Source organism: Ichthyophthirius multifiliis (assembly GCF_000220395.1).
Source record: "Ichthyophthirius multifiliis unplaced genomic scaffold scaff_1120509251013, whole genome shotgun sequence".
NCBI classification, from domain to species: domain Eukaryota; phylum Ciliophora; class Oligohymenophorea; order Hymenostomatida; genus Ichthyophthirius; species Ichthyophthirius multifiliis.
In genome coordinates this window covers 1-18,040 of record NW_004086284.1, presented here as the reverse complement: position 1 = coordinate 18,040, position 18,040 = coordinate 1, and the positions used below count along the sequence as shown (strand labels likewise).

General features: G+C 15.2%; 3 protein-coding genes across 3 annotated transcripts, besides 37 other annotated features; 2 read left to right on the top strand and 1 right to left on the bottom strand. All coding sequences in view use genetic code 6, as the record gives it.

The window, feature by feature from the left end:
- Positions 1-1,455: 1,455 nt before the first annotated feature.
- Positions 1,456-1,488: a microsatellite.
- Positions 1,462-1,497: a microsatellite.
- A 1,368-nt stretch (positions 1,498-2,865) lies between these two features.
- Positions 2,866-2,913: a microsatellite.
- Positions 2,871-2,941: a microsatellite.
- Positions 2,942-4,628: 1,687 nt separating this feature from the next.
- Positions 4,629-4,713: a microsatellite.
- Positions 4,714-5,880: 1,167 nt separating this feature from the next.
- Positions 5,881-7,821, top strand: IMG5_128810 (zinc finger domain protein; the record flags this gene model as incomplete). Its single annotated transcript, XM_004032117.1, has 6 exons — positions 5,881-5,898; positions 6,384-6,474; positions 6,592-6,733; positions 6,940-6,956; positions 7,653-7,725; positions 7,812-7,821. 6 exons carry the CDS (start codon positions 5,881-5,883, stop codon positions 7,819-7,821), a joined length of 351 nt encoding a protein of 116 aa, XP_004032165.1.
- Positions 5,919-5,993: a microsatellite.
- Positions 5,920-5,991: a microsatellite.
- Positions 5,924-6,058: a microsatellite.
- Positions 6,477-6,536: a microsatellite.
- Positions 6,480-6,536: a microsatellite.
- Positions 6,481-6,532: a microsatellite.
- Positions 6,486-6,535: a microsatellite.
- Positions 7,510-7,610: a microsatellite.
- Positions 7,514-7,609: a microsatellite.
- Positions 7,541-7,590: a microsatellite.
- Positions 7,822-8,601: 780 nt separating the features above from the next.
- Positions 8,602-8,662: a microsatellite.
- Positions 8,663-8,840: 178 nt separating this feature from the next.
- Positions 8,841-8,878: a microsatellite.
- Positions 8,879-9,180: 302 nt separating this feature from the next.
- Positions 9,181-9,222: a microsatellite.
- Positions 9,223-10,423: 1,201 nt separating this feature from the next.
- Positions 10,424-10,457: a microsatellite.
- Positions 10,458-10,460: 3 nt separating this feature from the next.
- Positions 10,461-11,380, bottom strand: IMG5_128800 (ubiquitin-conjugating enzyme family protein, putative; the record flags this gene model as incomplete). The annotated part of the gene is made up of 6 exons (XM_004032116.1): positions 10,461-10,526; positions 10,585-10,745; positions 10,800-10,950; positions 10,998-11,075; positions 11,171-11,245; positions 11,321-11,380. 6 exons carry the CDS (start codon positions 11,378-11,380, stop codon positions 10,461-10,463), a joined length of 591 nt encoding a protein of 196 aa, XP_004032164.1.
- Positions 11,381-11,390: 10 nt separating this feature from the next.
- Positions 11,391-11,429: a microsatellite.
- Positions 11,426-11,482: a microsatellite.
- A 289-nt stretch (positions 11,483-11,771) lies between these two features.
- Positions 11,772-11,833: a microsatellite.
- Positions 11,834-12,255: 422 nt separating this feature from the next.
- Positions 12,256-12,300: a microsatellite.
- A 6-nt stretch (positions 12,301-12,306) lies between these two features.
- Positions 12,307-12,356: a microsatellite.
- Positions 12,309-12,356: a microsatellite.
- Positions 12,357-12,436: 80 nt separating this feature from the next.
- Positions 12,437-13,264, top strand: IMG5_128790 (hypothetical protein; the record flags this gene model as incomplete). Its single annotated transcript, XM_004032115.1, has 1 exon — positions 12,437-13,264. The coding sequence occupies one exon, from the start codon at positions 12,437-12,439 to the stop codon at positions 13,262-13,264; it is 828 nt and encodes a 275-aa protein (XP_004032163.1).
- Positions 13,265-13,885: 621 nt separating this feature from the next.
- Positions 13,886-13,929: a microsatellite.
- Positions 13,889-13,929: a microsatellite.
- Positions 13,930-14,516: 587 nt separating this feature from the next.
- Positions 14,517-14,553: a microsatellite.
- A 17-nt stretch (positions 14,554-14,570) lies between these two features.
- Positions 14,571-14,648: a microsatellite.
- Positions 14,601-14,648: a microsatellite.
- Positions 14,627-14,745: a microsatellite.
- Positions 14,644-14,678: a microsatellite.
- Positions 14,644-14,758: a microsatellite.
- Positions 14,759-15,652: 894 nt separating this feature from the next.
- Positions 15,653-15,686: a microsatellite.
- A 1,290-nt stretch (positions 15,687-16,976) lies between these two features.
- Positions 16,977-17,014: a microsatellite.
- Positions 17,015-17,577: 563 nt separating this feature from the next.
- Positions 17,578-17,616: a microsatellite.
- Positions 17,617-17,673: 57 nt separating this feature from the next.
- Positions 17,674-17,718: a microsatellite.
- Between the last annotated feature and the right edge of the window lie 322 nt (positions 17,719-18,040).

The following is an 18,040-nucleotide window of genomic DNA, read 5'->3' as shown; positions in this document are numbered from 1 at the left end:
ATACTTTGTTTAAAAACTAGAAAACTAACAATCAATATAAAAGAATTATATAAATTGATTTTTTCTTTCTTTTTTTAAAAAATATATTAGATAGTGATTTTATATTTTTTTTAAAAAAAATAATTTATTTTTATTATATAATGAAAAATAAAAGATATAAAATTAATTTTATTTATTTTTCTCATAATAAATAAAAATTACATATATTAAATATTTATTGAAAATTTATTTAAAAAAATATATAAAATATTTTTATTTTATTTATATTTAAAATAAGATAGTCTAAATATAGTTATATTATTTATAATTAAAAATAAAAAAAAAAGTTTAGCCAAAAAAAAATCTCTAGCATAAAAATAATATCAATTATAATTTTTATTTATGTATATAATCTTATATTTTATAAATTCATTATATATAAATAAACAAAAAATGAAGTTAAGAAACTAAAAACAGTTTAATTTATGTGAAAACCCTCATATAGATAATTATAATGTGTTCTAAACTTATATTAAAGAATAAAAAGTTATATAATGTAGAAATTTTTCCTTTTAGTAATGCAAATAGGATTATTAAAATTTATCTAAATAGGAAAAAGAATAACTTTAAAAAAAAGTTGATTAATCTCGAGAATAATATAAATAAGAGTTATTTCATTATGAAAATAAAATATTAGGTCTTCCAGAAACTCGATATACATAATCATAATAAAATTATAATATTCCAAAAAAACCTTAAAGTGCGTTCCACTTATTTTTCAAGGATAATTATTAATCTTTAAAAGAAAAATATGGCATAAACCATAGTTATTAATCTTAATAATGTATATAGAATTATGTAAGTAAATAAGCCTGTAAAGATTTTTTAATTTTAGATGAAAAAATTAGAGATTAATACCAAAAAAAATATGAATAACAAATGAGTGAATATTGTGAGAAAATTTGTGAATGGAACACTAAAAATAAACTTTATTTTTAACTTGATAGAAGAGGCAAAGTAAATAAAATATCAAAATCTTTAGATAAAATTACTATTAAATTAAAAGTTCCTAAATTAGATAGTGAAGAAGATGAATATTAAAATTGATTTTAATATATAAACAAAAAATTTAAAGATAAAAGAAAAGCAGTTAATTTATATTTTGATTTAATATTAAAATTAATTAAAAATAAATATTTATAAATAAACAAAGAAAACATATATATATATATATACTGTATTATTGAAAACTTAATTCTTCTTCGGGTTTTTTTTTAAAGGTTACAAATAAAAAAATACATTAAATTTTTAATTTTTTAACTATTAAAAAAAGGCGAATAAGATCTAGCTTTTAATAATACAATATATATACTATTTCAATATAATAAAAATAGTATTAGTATATAAATACTTATTAATTAATAACAAAATTATTATAAAATGTATAAAAATATGAAAAATAATAATTTTAGCTAAAATAAATATATATAATAAATATTAGTATAATAATAATTATTAAAATTAATACTTTTTTTATTAATTAAAACAATCATCATAAACTATATTAAATGGATTTAAATGAAAAACAAATAAACTTTGATTATAATTACAATCTAAATGATTTTAACATGTAATTAATTTTTATAAAATAATAAAAGATGATTTAAGGTAAAAACTTTACATATAAAAAATGCTATTAAGATTACTAAAATTTGCCAAATGAAGATAAAGAATAACTTAAAAAAATAATTTATTAACAATCTTAAGGATATTATAAATAAGAAATTATGTAAAACGAAAATTAAGTTCATGAACTTCTTCCACAAAATAGATATTTAAAATCTTCATAATTTCCAAAAAAACCTTAAAGCGCTTTTCATATATTTGTAAAAGAAAATTATAAAGATTTAAAAGAGAAATATGAAAACAAATTTAAAAATAAGGCCTAAAAAATTATATACAATTGCATTTGTAAATAAGCTTCTAAAGATTTTTAAATTTTAGATTAAAAAACTAAAAATTACTACCAAAAAAAATATTAATAATTGACAAATTAATATTATGAAAAAATCACTGAATTTAATAATAAAAACAAATTACTTTAATTTTCATTAAACTAAAAAAATTAATTAAAAAAAGTTTCAAAATCTTTAGATATAACCAAAACAGAATTTTATTCTGAATAATAATGTCAAAAAAACTATTAAAGTCTATAAAAAAATGTCAAAGTGAAATTTTTAAAAAGCCATTATTAATCCTAAGAAAAAAAAAAATAATAATTATCTAATTAAGATAATAATTTATATTATATTCCTAAATCTTAATAATTATAATCTTAATAAATTTAGGAAATTCCAAAAAGACCTTTAAGTGCTTTTCATTTGTTTGTAAAGTAAAATTATTAGGCTTTAAAAGATAAATATATTAAAGATTTTACTATTAGTAATAAAAAATAATAAAACATATAAAATTTTATCGCTAATAAGGCTTCTAAAGATTTTTAAATATTAGATGACAAAACTTAAGAATAATATTAAAAATAATATTAATATTTATCAAAAGAATATTATGAAAAGATTACAGAATGGAATCTTAAAAATGAATAACTTTATTTTTTAGGTAAAAGAAAATGATATAAGGTAGAGGGGTGGATAAGTATATTTTAGTCTAATTTTTATATTCAAAAACCTAATATAGGTAATAATGTATGAATGAAGAAAATAATAATCAAAAATAATATAGTTTTAAATTTTAAATAAACAAACAAAATTACTTATAAAATAAATAAAATCATTATATATTATTATAAAAAAATTAATTTATTAAAAATAATTTTGAGTTTATATCAAATAATATAAAAATAAATAATTGAAATATTAATAAGCTAATTGAAAAAAAATAAAAAATTAGCAAAAAAATAAAATATTTAAAAAACCATAAATTCATCAACAAAAAATAAAATGAAACTAAATCAAAAATAAATGAACTTTGATTAAAGTACTAATCTAGATAATTATACTGTATTTATAGCTTTTATGAAATAATAAAAAAAAATCTAAGGTACATAATTTACTTATAAATAATGCCATTAGGATTATTAAAATTTAATAAAATGTCATAAAGAGAATATAAAAAAAAAAATTGACTAACCTCAAGGATAATATAAATAAGAAATATTTCAATATGAAAATAAAATTGCTTAAAATGCACATTCTAAATTAAAAAAATCTTCTTAACTTCCAAAAAAACCTATAAGTGCTTTTCATTTATTTGTAAAGGAAAATTATTAAAATCTAAAAGAGAAATATGGAAACAAATGTACAAATAAAACATAAATATCTCTATATAATTATATTTCTAGACAAGCTTCTATTGATTTTGAAATTTTAGATTAAAAAACTAAAGATTATTACCAAGAGAAGTACCATTAATTAAAAAATGAATATTATTAAAAAATTGCTGAATTTAATGATTAAGGTAAATAACTTTAAGTAAACTAAAGAAAAAGACTTAAAAAAAAGTCCAAATCTTTAGATAAATAAATAAAAGTAGTTTTTTCTTCTGAAAAATGTCAATAAAACTATTAAAATCTATCATAAAATGAAAAACAAATTTTTTAAAAAATAATTGGTTAATCTTAAGTAAAACAGGAAAAATAATAATATAATTAAGATAATAATTTAAATTAAATTCCTAAAAATCAATAGTCTTAAAATTAAGAAATTCCGAAAAAACCAAGCAGTGCTTTTAATATATTTTTAAAAGAGAATTATTAAAATTTTAAAGATAAATATAAAAAATATATTATTAATAATAAAGAATAACTACATTTAACAGGATTTATTACTAAATAAGCATCTTTAGAATTTTAAATATTAGATGATAAAACTAAAGATTACTATCAAAAATAATATTAATAATTAACAAAAGAACACTAAGAAAAAATTGCTTAATGGAATCATAAAAATGAATAACTTTATAAATGATTAATTAGAAAATAAAAATTTAACATAATTATGCAATTTTTATAAAGAAACACAAATACTTAAGCTGTTAAAATGATGAAAATTAAGAAAAAAAATAAAATAAAAAAATATACTCTATATATTATTTATTAGGAATATTAAAAAAAATATATAAATTTAAATTATTATAGTTATTTTAATTATATTTATATTTAAATTTAAAAAATTATTCAATAATTATATATATAATTATTTTTGAAAAATATAAAATATAAAATGAATTTAAATCATAATGAAGATAAAAATACTAAAACATTAAAAAATACAAATAAAGTTATTTAAAAAAATATATAAAAATAATAAAAATAAAATAAAAAGAAAGATGATTAAAAAACAGATAGAACAGATTAATCTTAAATATCAATTTTATAAGAAAAATATTAAAAATGTAATAATACAAACGGCTTTTTCATAAGAACCCTTCAAAATAAAAATAATTAGAGCAAATATTCAAATATAACAGATACAAAATACGAAAATGATTATTCGTTTAATAACTGCTCTTTTTAAAAACCTTAAAAGAAAAAAACTGAAGAATTAGAATCAGAAATACCTTAGCCAGATACACCTCCAACATTAAGAAAAAAAGAAGATTTTAAAATTGAAAATATTTAAAAATAACATTAATAAAACTAATAGTATTAATAATAATAATAATAATAATAATAATAATAATAATAATAATAATAATAATAATAATAATAATAATTTGAGTAGATAATAGTTTCAAATAACAACTAATAAAATATTATATAAGAAAATAATTTAAATACTTAGATAATTGTATTTCAAAATAATCAATCTAATTAATAAAACGTAAATAATGATGCACATCTAATGGAATTATTTGAAATTGAGAAAGAGGAAAAAGCTAAAGCAAAATAAATATTTCGAATCGCTTTATAAAATTTGATAAAGTTTGCTATTATTAATAATTTTTTAATACTTTTTCTATTTATCCATGTTTTAAATTAACTAATATTTTTGTTTTGTTTTGTTTTTTCTCTATATTTTACTTTTAAGACTTTCGTATAATTAAAAAAAAATATCTGCTATTAAATAGATTAATTATAAACAAGTTTTATATAGTCTTTAAAATATAGTCTATTTGAAAACATATGTATTAACTTTTCTTTTATATTGACTTTTGTTTTCTAAAAATATTTATTTTTTAATATAACATATATATATGCACACACGCCTTTTGTACATATTATTTTTTGGATTATTTTTAAAAATAGACATTAAGAAAGTGTAAACAAACATGCTTAGTTGCTATTAAGGATGTATATAGTCTGTCAAGTAATACTTTTTTGTATATAATTTGATCAAATAGTTAACTGGTAATGGCCTTCTATATTCTTACCTTCTTGGATATTATTAAGTTCTTTAGGATTTTATATTATTGGATTGATTATAATATTTTTTTTTTCTATTTATTGGTATATTTTAGGATAAACAGATGCTTATTAAGGTTTTTTTTTAAAAAAAAATTGAATAATTTATTTACTTTTTATTTTTTTATAAAGTTAAAGGATTATTTTGGTGTTTAATTGTTAGTATGTATATTGTTATGGGATATTTTTTCTTTCTTATAGGGTTAATTTATTATTTAATGTATGATAATTTAGATATTCTTAAAGTCTTCTTTTTTACAAGTGCTTCGTTAAGTACATTTAACGTTTTATATTCCTACTTTTGCAAAAATGATTTAATGTTTTTTTAATATTTTTGTTAATTTATTAAAAAAAAAATAGTGTTTTTATTATTATAGCTAATAGAAATAATATAATAAATAAAAACGAAATTAATAATAGAAATAATGTTCAATAAGAATAATAATAAAATTAATAACATATAAACAGCAATCAACAAAATGATTAAGAAAATTAAAGTAAAAATATAAAATAAATAATATATATATATATATATATATATTTTATATATTTATATATTTATATATTTATATATTTATTTATTTATATATATTTTTTCTTAATTTTATTAATTTTTATATATTTACATATATTTTTATCTATTTATATATTTTTTTAAGTCTAATAAAATAAATTTAAAAAACTTCATATATCAAACATTATACCTAGTGATTTTCCTAAGTTTCTACTTAAGCACTCTTCTACATATTTTTAGTAAATTTAAATAACAAAAGATTTTATTAAAGAAGATCTATAAAAAACTTAAATAAATCCTACAAAATAATTACCAATATTCCAACCAAATTCATAATAAAATAATAATAAAAAATCTGTAAATCCAATAGCATTACAAGAAAAAAATGAATTAACACAAAAGAACAAAAAATCTGTAAAAAGCTAATTAGATCTAACTTAATCATAAAAATCTTAAAAATTTAATAAGTCTAATATATCGTCTTAACAAGCAAATTAGCAATGTATAGTTTGCTTTGAAAATCCTCCTGATTCTGTAATAATAGATTGTTATCATGGAGGTAATAAAAATAAATAAAAAATAAATAAAATAAAAATAAAAAATAAAAAATAAAAAAAAAATTAATTAATATATCTAAATATTATTATATATTTTTTACTTTAAAGATTAAAAAAAGGTGTATGTTATTAATGTTCACTTGACATATGGAAAAAGTCAAACGAGTGTTATTTATGTAGAAAAAAAATCAAAAAAATAGCTAAAATCGACATGTCTAAAAACCTTGGAAAATATACAGAAATCATTGAAATTGCAAATATGTATGAATTTACTTAAGAAAATGACGAAGAAGAAAAAACCCAAAATTAATATATTGAATATTAATTAAATTTACAATAAATTATTAATAATATCAACTTTGATTAATTAACTTTCGAACAATTTAATATGCTGAATCAAATAAAAAAATATTAAATAAGTGAACTAAATGAAGAATAAATCAACTTTATTATATAATTTTAAATAGATGCTTAAAATTAATAAGTAAACTAATAAAATTAATAAAATTTATAAGAAGAATAAAATCAAAAATATGAATAAAATTTAAATATAGGATTTGATACGACAAGCAAAAATTAGGATTATGAAAAATATGAATAACAAAGCAATTATACTATTAATAATAATAATACTATAAAATAAGATAGTTGTTTTTAAAATGTTGAATAGAAAAGTTGTAGTAATAATAATAATAATCAAAAAAATGAAGAAGATATTCTTTTTTCATTAAATGTTACTTCTTAAAATAGAAACCAAATAAGATCATTGACTGATTTAAGAATTAACATATAAAATTAAAAAGAAAAATTTAATAATAAATATTTTTTAAGTGAAACTATGTATGAAGATATTAAATAAATAAAATTAGATATATAATAAAATAAATAAGATAATTATTTATTTTTTTAAAAAAAACTAGACGAAAATAATAATAAAATTATAAAATTTGAAAGTAATAGTGATACTTTTAATTGATCTATTAATTAAATATTTTATAAAAATAAGAATAATAAAAAATATATATTTAAAAAATGACTTTATATATTTAAATATAATTATATTATAAAATATTTAAATAAACATATATATATAAATATATATATATATTTTAATATATGTAATTACATTTATATATATTAATCCATATAATATATAAATATATATTTTATCATTGTATAGCTGGTGGTAATATAGATCTGCATGAAGGACATTCCATTTTTATTTTCATCCATTCTAATAGACACTGGCAATGGTATTTATGCTTACAAGGTGTTTGCATAATTTTATTTTATTTAATTACAGTAATATACAATTCTTTTTTTTATTATTATTATTCAGGATTAACTGATAAATTGTTCATACATATAGAACAATCTTCTGTATTCTCTGATTGTGTTTCTAATTCTATTTCAGTATTTTAATTGATATAAATAAAATAATTAAAGGCATCTCTTTATAAAATAGTTGGAACGAAGAATCTTGGTCCGTATATTTACTAAAGGTAAAGCATTACAACTTAAAAGATTAAAATAATTATAATTATAGCACATGTAAAATATTAAGGACTTAAATTTGCTATATTACCCTCATAACCTTTAAAATATAACTATTTTTTTTATTTATTATATCATTTATTTATATTTATTTTAAAATTTTACTAATAAAATAGATCTTGTTAACATTAATCCAAATATAAATTCTTTATAAACTAATACTTATTAACCTTATCTGGCGTTTTTTATTATTTAAGGTATTAAATAAAGGTTCATTATACACAAAAACCAATCTGTTACTATGTATTATTGTATTATTATTAGAGCAGCGAATAAAATAAAATCTTTTTAAATATAAATTTATATAAATTATATAATAAAAAAAAATGTATTTATTTTACATAGTAATAAAAAGAAGTACATTCTATTTTTAAAAAATATACTTTAGTATAGATTATTATCCTATTTTTAAAAATATAGTAAATAAAAAAATTAATTTTTATTTACATATCTATTTTTCCATATTAAAGAAATCAAAGTTCTCTCACATATATTCCACAAAAGTATATAGACAATACAAGGAGTTGCATAGTATTCGAAATATTACTTATTAGTATTTAAATGTTTATTATTTAATATATATATATATATATATATATATATATATATATATATATATATATATATATATATATACTTAAAATTGTATTGCATACAATATATGATTTATACAAAAAAATCCATCCCAAACAAATGCAAGAAATAAAGAAAGTAAAGAAATTTTTCTATATAAAAAATCATCAGAAATAACTTTTCTGATAATTTTTACAACAAAGTGAAATTAGACTAATAATAGGCCTGACAAAAACATAGTATAATTAAATTATTATTTAAATAATAAAATATTCTTTATTAAATATATTTATATATAATTTAAAATTTTATATATATAAAAAAAATAGATAAATTTATATATAATTTTACTTATTCCTATAAATCAAGTATTGCATTAATATTAAAATAAGGACTTTTTTAAGTTTTATCTTAGTTTTCTATTTAAATATTAATAATAGGGCTCCATAAATCTATATATTAATCAGCTATTTACATATTACTTTCGTCGAAATTTATTATTATTTAAACGCTATGACCTTCTTATTTAAAAAAAAATAAAAAATAATAAATGAAAAATTACAATTATCATATTTATTATTATTATAAACATTTTCAAATTAATTATAAAGATTGTAAATTAAAGTTAAATTTTGTAACAAAATTTGATTTTAATTTATAAACTAAATAGTTATATCATGATTCAATTCTATATATCCAACCATAACTTCTCTGTCGATAAATTTTCCGTTTCTCATTTTTAAATTTAGAAATGTTGAATTTGTTCTGTATTATGAAAATAACATTTCTAAAATTCCTTATTCCTTATCAAACATATTCAAAAGCTTTTTTATTTTGATTTTTATTAAAATTAAAAAAAATAATAAATTCATTTTTACTTTTTATTAATTATTATTTTATTTCCATGTTCCTTAGAATATTTTTTTTTATAAGGAATGCAAAATACCAAATAACAAATCATTTTAATAATTTGAATATAATTAATTAGTGTCTTTGAAACTGTTTGTTTTATTAAATAAATAGTTATCATACAAGGCTTAGTATAATTAAGAATATCCATCAATACTTTATTAAGTTTAGTACAAAAGTAGTTTTTTAGTATCATTTTAAAATTAACTATAGTCCCAATTTTAAACCTAATTACTATTATTGTACAAAACAGTAGTATGCATTTATTTTTTCATTATTATAATCGATAAAGACAATATTAATAAAATTAAAAATCCTATTCTGAATTTCCGATGATTCCTTGATTCTATATAATTATTAGCTAAACTATCCGCTTGCATTTCTTTTTATTTAATGAAGTTTATAATTTTTTATTTTTTTAAACTCTCTTTTGTTGTTTTATATATATTCAATTAATATATTAATTTTTCAAAAAATAAAAATTAATATTATTATTTATTTTTTAAAAATATAGGTAACTATACTTTTTTTTTCTTTTTATTTTTGACTAGCAGAAATATTATTTTATATATAATACTTATTATAACTAAAAAAAAAATCTATAAAATAATTATAAACAAAATAAAATTAATTAAATTTTTTATTAAATAAAAGTAAAATACCAATTATTTGTAATTATAATGTTTTTTAGTAAAATAAATCTAAAAAAATGGGCTTATTTATATTTTATTTCCAGAAAAATACGATATATAATCTTAAAAATATTAAAGACAAAAAATAAATAAAAAAATATATATGAAAAGAATATAATAGAAGAAAAATTAATTTTTTTAAATATTATTTATTAATGAAAAACTTTATTAATAAAACAAAAAAAAAAATATTTCAAATATATATTATATATGCATGTTTTTTTATATAAATATATATATATATATATATATAATATTTTTCAATTTCCTCCAAGTAAATAATTCAAACTTAATTCTTCTTCCCATCCGAATTTCATTAAAGCTTCCTTTTATAATTTACAAAAAAATTATTAAAATAAATAAATATTTAAAAAAAATATTTACTCGGCATTATTTTTCTTCAAATCCCATTTCTACTAATTTTTTAACTTTTTCATCTTAAGCATTTGTATTTGCATAATTTTTTGTCCATTCTTTGGCTGTTTTAATATATTAATCTTTTTAGTTTTTATATTATTATGCAACAACAGCATCTTATGGATCATCTATATAAATAAAAAGAAAAAGTAAACATCTAAAGAAAATAAAAATAAAAATACCAGGTTCAGGAGCACACATAAGTGCCTATAAAGAAAGAAGAGCAGTCCTTATAGATAAAGCCGGTGACCATTCATTTTTTAAAATATCTAAACAAATTGCACCTGTTTATGAAGAAATATTAGGATGCCAAATTCTAGTATCAAATTTCATCTTTTTTTATATATTTTTATAAAAATCCTTTTTTTTATTTTTATTACTTTTGGTGGTTTATAAGGATATTCACTAGGTAATTAAATATCAATTTAAAATACTCCTCCTCCATAAGGAGTATCTTCCTATTTAAATAAAAAATATATTTATTTATATATTTTTTATTTTAAAAAAAAATGTTATATATGTTATGATATTTTTATTTTTTATTAGTTAATACAGGGCCAGCTATATATCCTTTCCAATGATTTAGATCGTTTCCTACTATTTATACTTTGATATTACTTGTTTCTGCCTTATTTTGTATATTTTTTATTATATAAATGTTGTTTTTTTTTGAAAATCGAGTTATAATATTTTATTTTTTTACTGTTTTATGAAAATCAGTTATTTCTTTTTATATTCTTCCTTTGTTTTATCCGGGATGCATTTTTAAATAAATCTTTATTATTTTGTATTTGATCTTTTTATTTTTTATTATTTTAAAAATATGATTTTATATATATATTTTTTAATAATTATTTTTTATATACACAGTTTTTAATTAATAAAATATATATATATATGTGTATATATAATATATATATATTTATTAAAATATTTAAAAATAATAAATTAATTTTAAATGACAAATGGCAAATAAAAAAATTATCTTTTATATATTATTATTAAATAATAGAAATATAATTTATACTATATATTAATTAATATATATAGTATATATTACATAATTTTTTAATTTTGCAAATGTAAAAATTAACAATTTTTATAATTACTGAAACCTAAAAATATTCATACTAATATAAATAATAATTTTATAAAACTTAAAAAATGATAAAATAAATATAATTTTAACTTAAAATATAAATAATAAATACTAATTAACTATTCAATTAATAATATTAAATCCTATTTTATATAATTGATCTATCTGTATTAAAAATATTTATTCTAGAATATATAAAGTAATTTTAAAAAAAAATATAAAATATTATATTTTAGTAATTTTAAATATATTCTTTATATATTTTTTATTTTAAATTTTTTTATACTAATATAATTCTATGAATATTATTTTTAATTAAATATTAAATTTGTTAACTATAATGTTTGCAATAAAAATAAAATTTCGAATGTCTAAAGTCACAAAGAAGTTAATTATAATACAATATCTATATTCTATAAATATTATATATATTTTTTATAATTAAAATAGAAAAGTATAAAATTATTAATTTATTAAAAACTTAATTAATAACTTTGAATAAATAGAAAAAAAGAAAAAAATAAATGTGATTAAATATTATAAATATACAAAAATAAATAAATAAAAATATAATATATTAAAATTAGAAAAAAAAAAAAAAAAACCTTATAAAAATAAAAAAATCCTAAATAAAAATAAATAAGTATATGTATTTTTTTTTTCCCTAATATTAGTAAAAGAAATCTATTTACATAAATAAAAAAATAAAACAAAAAAAAAATGGACAAAAAAAAATTTACATTTCGCGAACAAAAATATCTTCCAGAAACTGAATATGAAAAATCTGGTCATAATATAGAAAAGTTCGAAGAATACGATGAAGATGAAAGCGAGTTCGGTTTTACAATAATCGATAAAGACACCAAAGAGCCTAAACATTATGATTATAATATATTATTTGGTTGGGTAGATGTAGTAGATGGAAAAAACTTTTATTATAATTAAGATGGGGAACCAATAACAAATAAAGTTCCGGAAGACATGAAGAAACTATTAAAGGATGATAGAGAAGTTTAAGCTTTATTATAATAAATGAATGTTTTAAATCAAGAATCTAATGAGTTTTTCGAAAAAAACCATTTTAGTATATTAAAATGGGAGACAAAATAACTTTTAAGTGAATAAGATATATTAGATTTAATATATCCTAAAAATACAAGCGAACAAAATAAGGAATGTTTAAAAAGAATTACTATTGTAAATGAACCAGATAATGACGGAGAAACATTCGAAGGATATATTTTAATTGATGATTAGGAAATCCTTAATGATATAATAGAAATTCATTCTTAAGATATTAGACTTTCCCTTGTTTATAAATTAGAAAAAATATAAGATATCAAAACTTTATTGCCTGATTAAAAAGCCTTGGCTTTAGAAATGATTACTTAATTATTGCCTTAAGAATAGGATTAAAAAGAAGAAAATAATTATGGAGATGATGATTAAGATGAAGACTATTCGGATGGAGAGGATGATGATGAAATCGAAGGTGAATATAGGAATGAAAGCTAATAATAATAATACTTATATTAAGAAAAATAATGAGAATATATTAGATTATATTTCTTTTTTTTTATATTTTATAATTATTATTATTATTTTTTTAATTAATCAAGAAAATTTGATAAATAAAAAAAATTCTTATAGAGATTTAAAGCTATATTAAACTTTTTTATTTATTTTGACTATATATTGAAAGAGAAAAAAAAATAGATAGAAGAAGATTTAAATCTAAGATTTATAATAAAAGAAAAAAGAAAAAAAAATTAATAAAAAGAGAGGTATAATAAAATTGTATATATAATTGAAAATTCTAATTTTAGAAGAAAAATAATTATAACAAATAATAATAATGGTCTTTTACTCTCATATTTTTTAAAATATTTTTTTTTTTTTTTTTTTTTTTTGCTATCTCAAAAAAATCTCAATTAGTTTCTATTTTTTTTTAACTTTGAAAAATAATTGAATGCTTGTAAATAAGAAGAAAAATAAAATAAAAAAACTATATATTAAATAATATATGTTTTTTTTATTATCAAATTTTCTTTTATTAAAAATATGATAAACAATCGATTTTTTATTTTTATTTTTTTTTAAAAAAAAATATTTTATATAAAAAATATTATTATTCGATATATAATTAATTTATTTTTTATATTTATAGACATTAAAAATAAAATATTTTATATTAAAAAAGAATATATTTATATCAAGATGTAGATTTTTTATGAATATTTATGTTTTCTTAATTTAAACTTTTAATTATTTTAGGAGATAAATTAAATTTAACACCACCTTTTTTAAATATGGGTTTGATTTCTTACTTTTTATTTGTCTATATATATATTAAATTTAAGAAAAAAAGTATGTTTAAATTTATATGTATAATATTTTATAAAAATACTATTATATCTTCCTCATCTTTATTGTCTACACTAGTTGTTTAATTATAATATTTTTGTAATAAATTTTCAGACAAATTTAAATATTTATATTTTCTAATAAAAATAATTTTTTTTAAAAAAAATGAAAAATATATTATTATTACAAATATAATTTATTAGAACTATCGTTTTAAACCATTTGTAAATTCTTTTCTAATACTTCTTTAAGCATGTTAATTTTAATGTGTTTTCCTTGAAAATAAATTAATTATATATTCATAAGTTATAATAAAATACATTGCAATTGCTTTTAATTATTCTTTTTCATCATTTTATTTCCTTAAATTAATTTATAATAATTTTGATTTTTCCATTATTAAATCATTACTAAGTTGCTATTATATATAATTAAATATTTAAAAAATTAAATATTATTGAAAAAAATAAATAAAAATGTGTTAAAGTAAATAAATATATATAAATTGATATATTATTAAATAAATATTAATATATAAATATATAAATATATAAATATATAAATATATTTATATTTATATTTATATTTATATTTATATATCATTATTTTTTTTATTTAAATATATATTCTTAGATATATATTTATATATATGTTTTTTTATATATATAATATTTTTTTATTTTTTTTTATTTACATCATTAAACCATATCTTTTATGAAGCAGTCATTGATTAATCAATCTTTTTTCTTAATAAATCTCCTTTTTTTTAAGATTCATATTTTCTGAATTCCTAAAATATAAATATATATAACATTAATTTATTATTAAAATACAATAGCTTTTTGAGCCTATTCAACTTTTTTTTCAAACTAATAATTAAGATCCTATATATAATCCCTTTTATAAATATAAAAATTTATAAAAAGAAAATATTTTTTTATAAAAATACTTTCTTGTTTATTCTATTTTTTTGATATTTTATTAAAACTTTTTATTTTTTAATAATTCTTATTTAATTTATTCCTATTATTTTTTTTAGAAAAGTAGTTCTTTATTCTTTTAAACTTCTAACTATTTAACTTATTTTTAACCAAATTCATTTATGTTTTCTTCAAACATACTTTATTATATCTATTCTATTCTTTATATTTTTTCAAGCTTTTTCTAATTAATTTACCTTAATTCTTTTTTTCTTTAATTATTTAAATCTTAAACTAACTAAGAAACTTGCATTTCTTTTTCTTCTAATTTCATTTTTATCGTATGAATATTAAAATCATCTTTCTTTAAGAATATATTTAAATAATAAAGCATGTTTATATTTTAATAAATAAGAAAAATATATAATTACTTATGTAGAATTAATTTTCGATAACTCTAATTTTTCAATTAAAGTATTGCTATTTTCTTTTTTATGATTTTAATTTTTTTTATCATCTAGATTTTTTTAAATCATTTCATATTTTTTATTAAATTTATCTATCTTTCGTTTAGTATATATTTCTTATGCACGTTTTTATTATTAAAGTTTATCCATAAATTTTTAATATTTTTCATTTTTTAATTTGTTTATAATTATTACTAAAAATTAATTATAATTAAAAATACTTATATTTATTTTATTTTACAATTTTTTCCTGTTTTAAAATACCATCTTTTATTTATTAATCTATAATCTTTGATTTTTCTTACCATTATCTATATTAAAATTCATTTTCAAAAACACTCATTGCTTTTAACTGGTTAAATATATAAAAAATAATAAATTTTTAAAAAATCATTATATTAAAATTATAAATTACATCAATTATTTTTTGCATTTTTTGTTTTTTTTTGCTTAATTGCTAAAGTTTGTAATTAAAATCTAAATTTTCTAAAGGATTTCTTTTCTTTATTTATTATGTTTAACATTAACCACTTTTTTTTTATTATTTTTTTTTAATTTAATTTTTTATTATGATTTTACTTTTAGTAAATTGTTTATCTTATTTAATCGTTTTCATTCTTAATAATTTTTTATCTTTCAATATTTGTATTTTTATATTTATCTTTTTTATAAAAGAATATATTATATTTATAAATTAAAAAATAAATATACTTAATATATTCTTTAGATGTTAATAATATCTTGTTTTTTAATTATTTGGATATTTATAAATATTTTTATAATTATCATTTTGATCCTATATATCTTAATTTTCTTTAGAAATACTTTAATTTTAAATCGATTAATTAGTAGTTTTCTATAAATTATATTAATAATATTTTTCTATTTCATATTCAGGCCTATTTAATATGTTTTTATTTAATTCCTTTTTATTTTTTTAAAAAAATACTTAATTCTAAATTCTTCAGCAAATAAATTTAATGTATTTATTGCTTATTATGTTCTTGGTGAATTTAAATTTATTTAAACTTGGTATTCTCTAATTTATTTTATAACTTGAAATATTTTTTATTCTATAGTTTAACAAAAAATTTCTGATATTTTTTCTGTATTTTAAGTCATTTATTATCTGATTTATTATAAAAAATAATATTTATTATTATTTAATTACTATTGAGATGTTAATTTTTGAAATTTTTATCTGTTTTTTGATAAATCGATTCCATTTATTTCATTTGAAGTGGATGATGTAAGGAAAAGAGTTCCAAATGACTTTTATTTTTTTAACATTTTAAATTTTAGTTTTATTATATTTAATTATATTGTTAAATAAAAATATTTTTTTTTTTAAATAAAAAAAAAAAACTTCTTTTTATTTTTTCATAATTAATAAATATTACTTCTTTAAATTTTTTTTTTTTATTTATTTCAGAAACTAAATAGAATGATGTATTATTTATTTATATATTTTTTTTAGAAAAAAAAAATATATATATATATTAAATCAAAATAAAATTAAAAATACTAAAATTAGAAAAATATAAAATAGTAAGATGAGTTAAGAATATTTATTAAAATTATTAGAAAAATCTACTTAAACAAATGTAGAAACAAATAAAACATAACTCCGTTAATCTATAAATCCTTTTGTATAAATAGAAAAAAGCACACTTTCAGCAACATATACAGGAAAAAGCTTAATTACGGTGATACTGCAGTAACAAAAAATTAAAAAAAAAATAAAAAACCAAATTATATAAATTTATAAAAGTCTATTTAAGCAAATAAACCCGCAAATGCTGATTCCATTATATACTATTATGAAATATTTATTGATAATGTAGCAGGAAGGTAGAAAAAGTTATTAAAAAAAAATATAAATAAATATAATCCTAATTGATTTTTTAAAAATTATTTGTATATATTATTATTTTTATTTTTTCCCTATAATTATTTTTAAATACTCAATAAAAATAAAAAATGGCTATATATAATATATAAATTGTTTTATTTTATAGAGTTATTAAAGAAATTACAGAGAAAAAACAAAATAAAAACACCAATATTTATATACTACTTGTTCATATATTTTTTTTAAAAAAAACTTATTAAAAACAAAAAAAAAAAAAAAAGAAAGAAAAAAATAAAATAAATAATTCTCTTTTTTTTTTTTGTTAGTTTAATGAGTTTTAAACTATAATAATGGAAAAAAATAAAAATTCTATAAAAAAATAATATATTATAAAAAAATGTATTATTTTTTTTAATTAAAAAGTGAATTATGTGTTGGATTTGCAGAAATAGATTTTCCTATGAATAAATTTCCTGGTTAGACAAAAAAGTATTTTGATAAATAATAATTATATATAAATAATACTTCATAATTATATATATTAAATATTTTCTATATTTCAAATAATGATTATATTTTCTTTAAAGTTCTTATGGATATCATTCAGATGGATTGCTTTTCTCTAATAAAAAATAAGTTTATAAATAAAAATATAAAACATATAAATATTTAATCTTTTTTATTTTATTTTTTAAGAAATTTTTTAAAAATATATATTTGA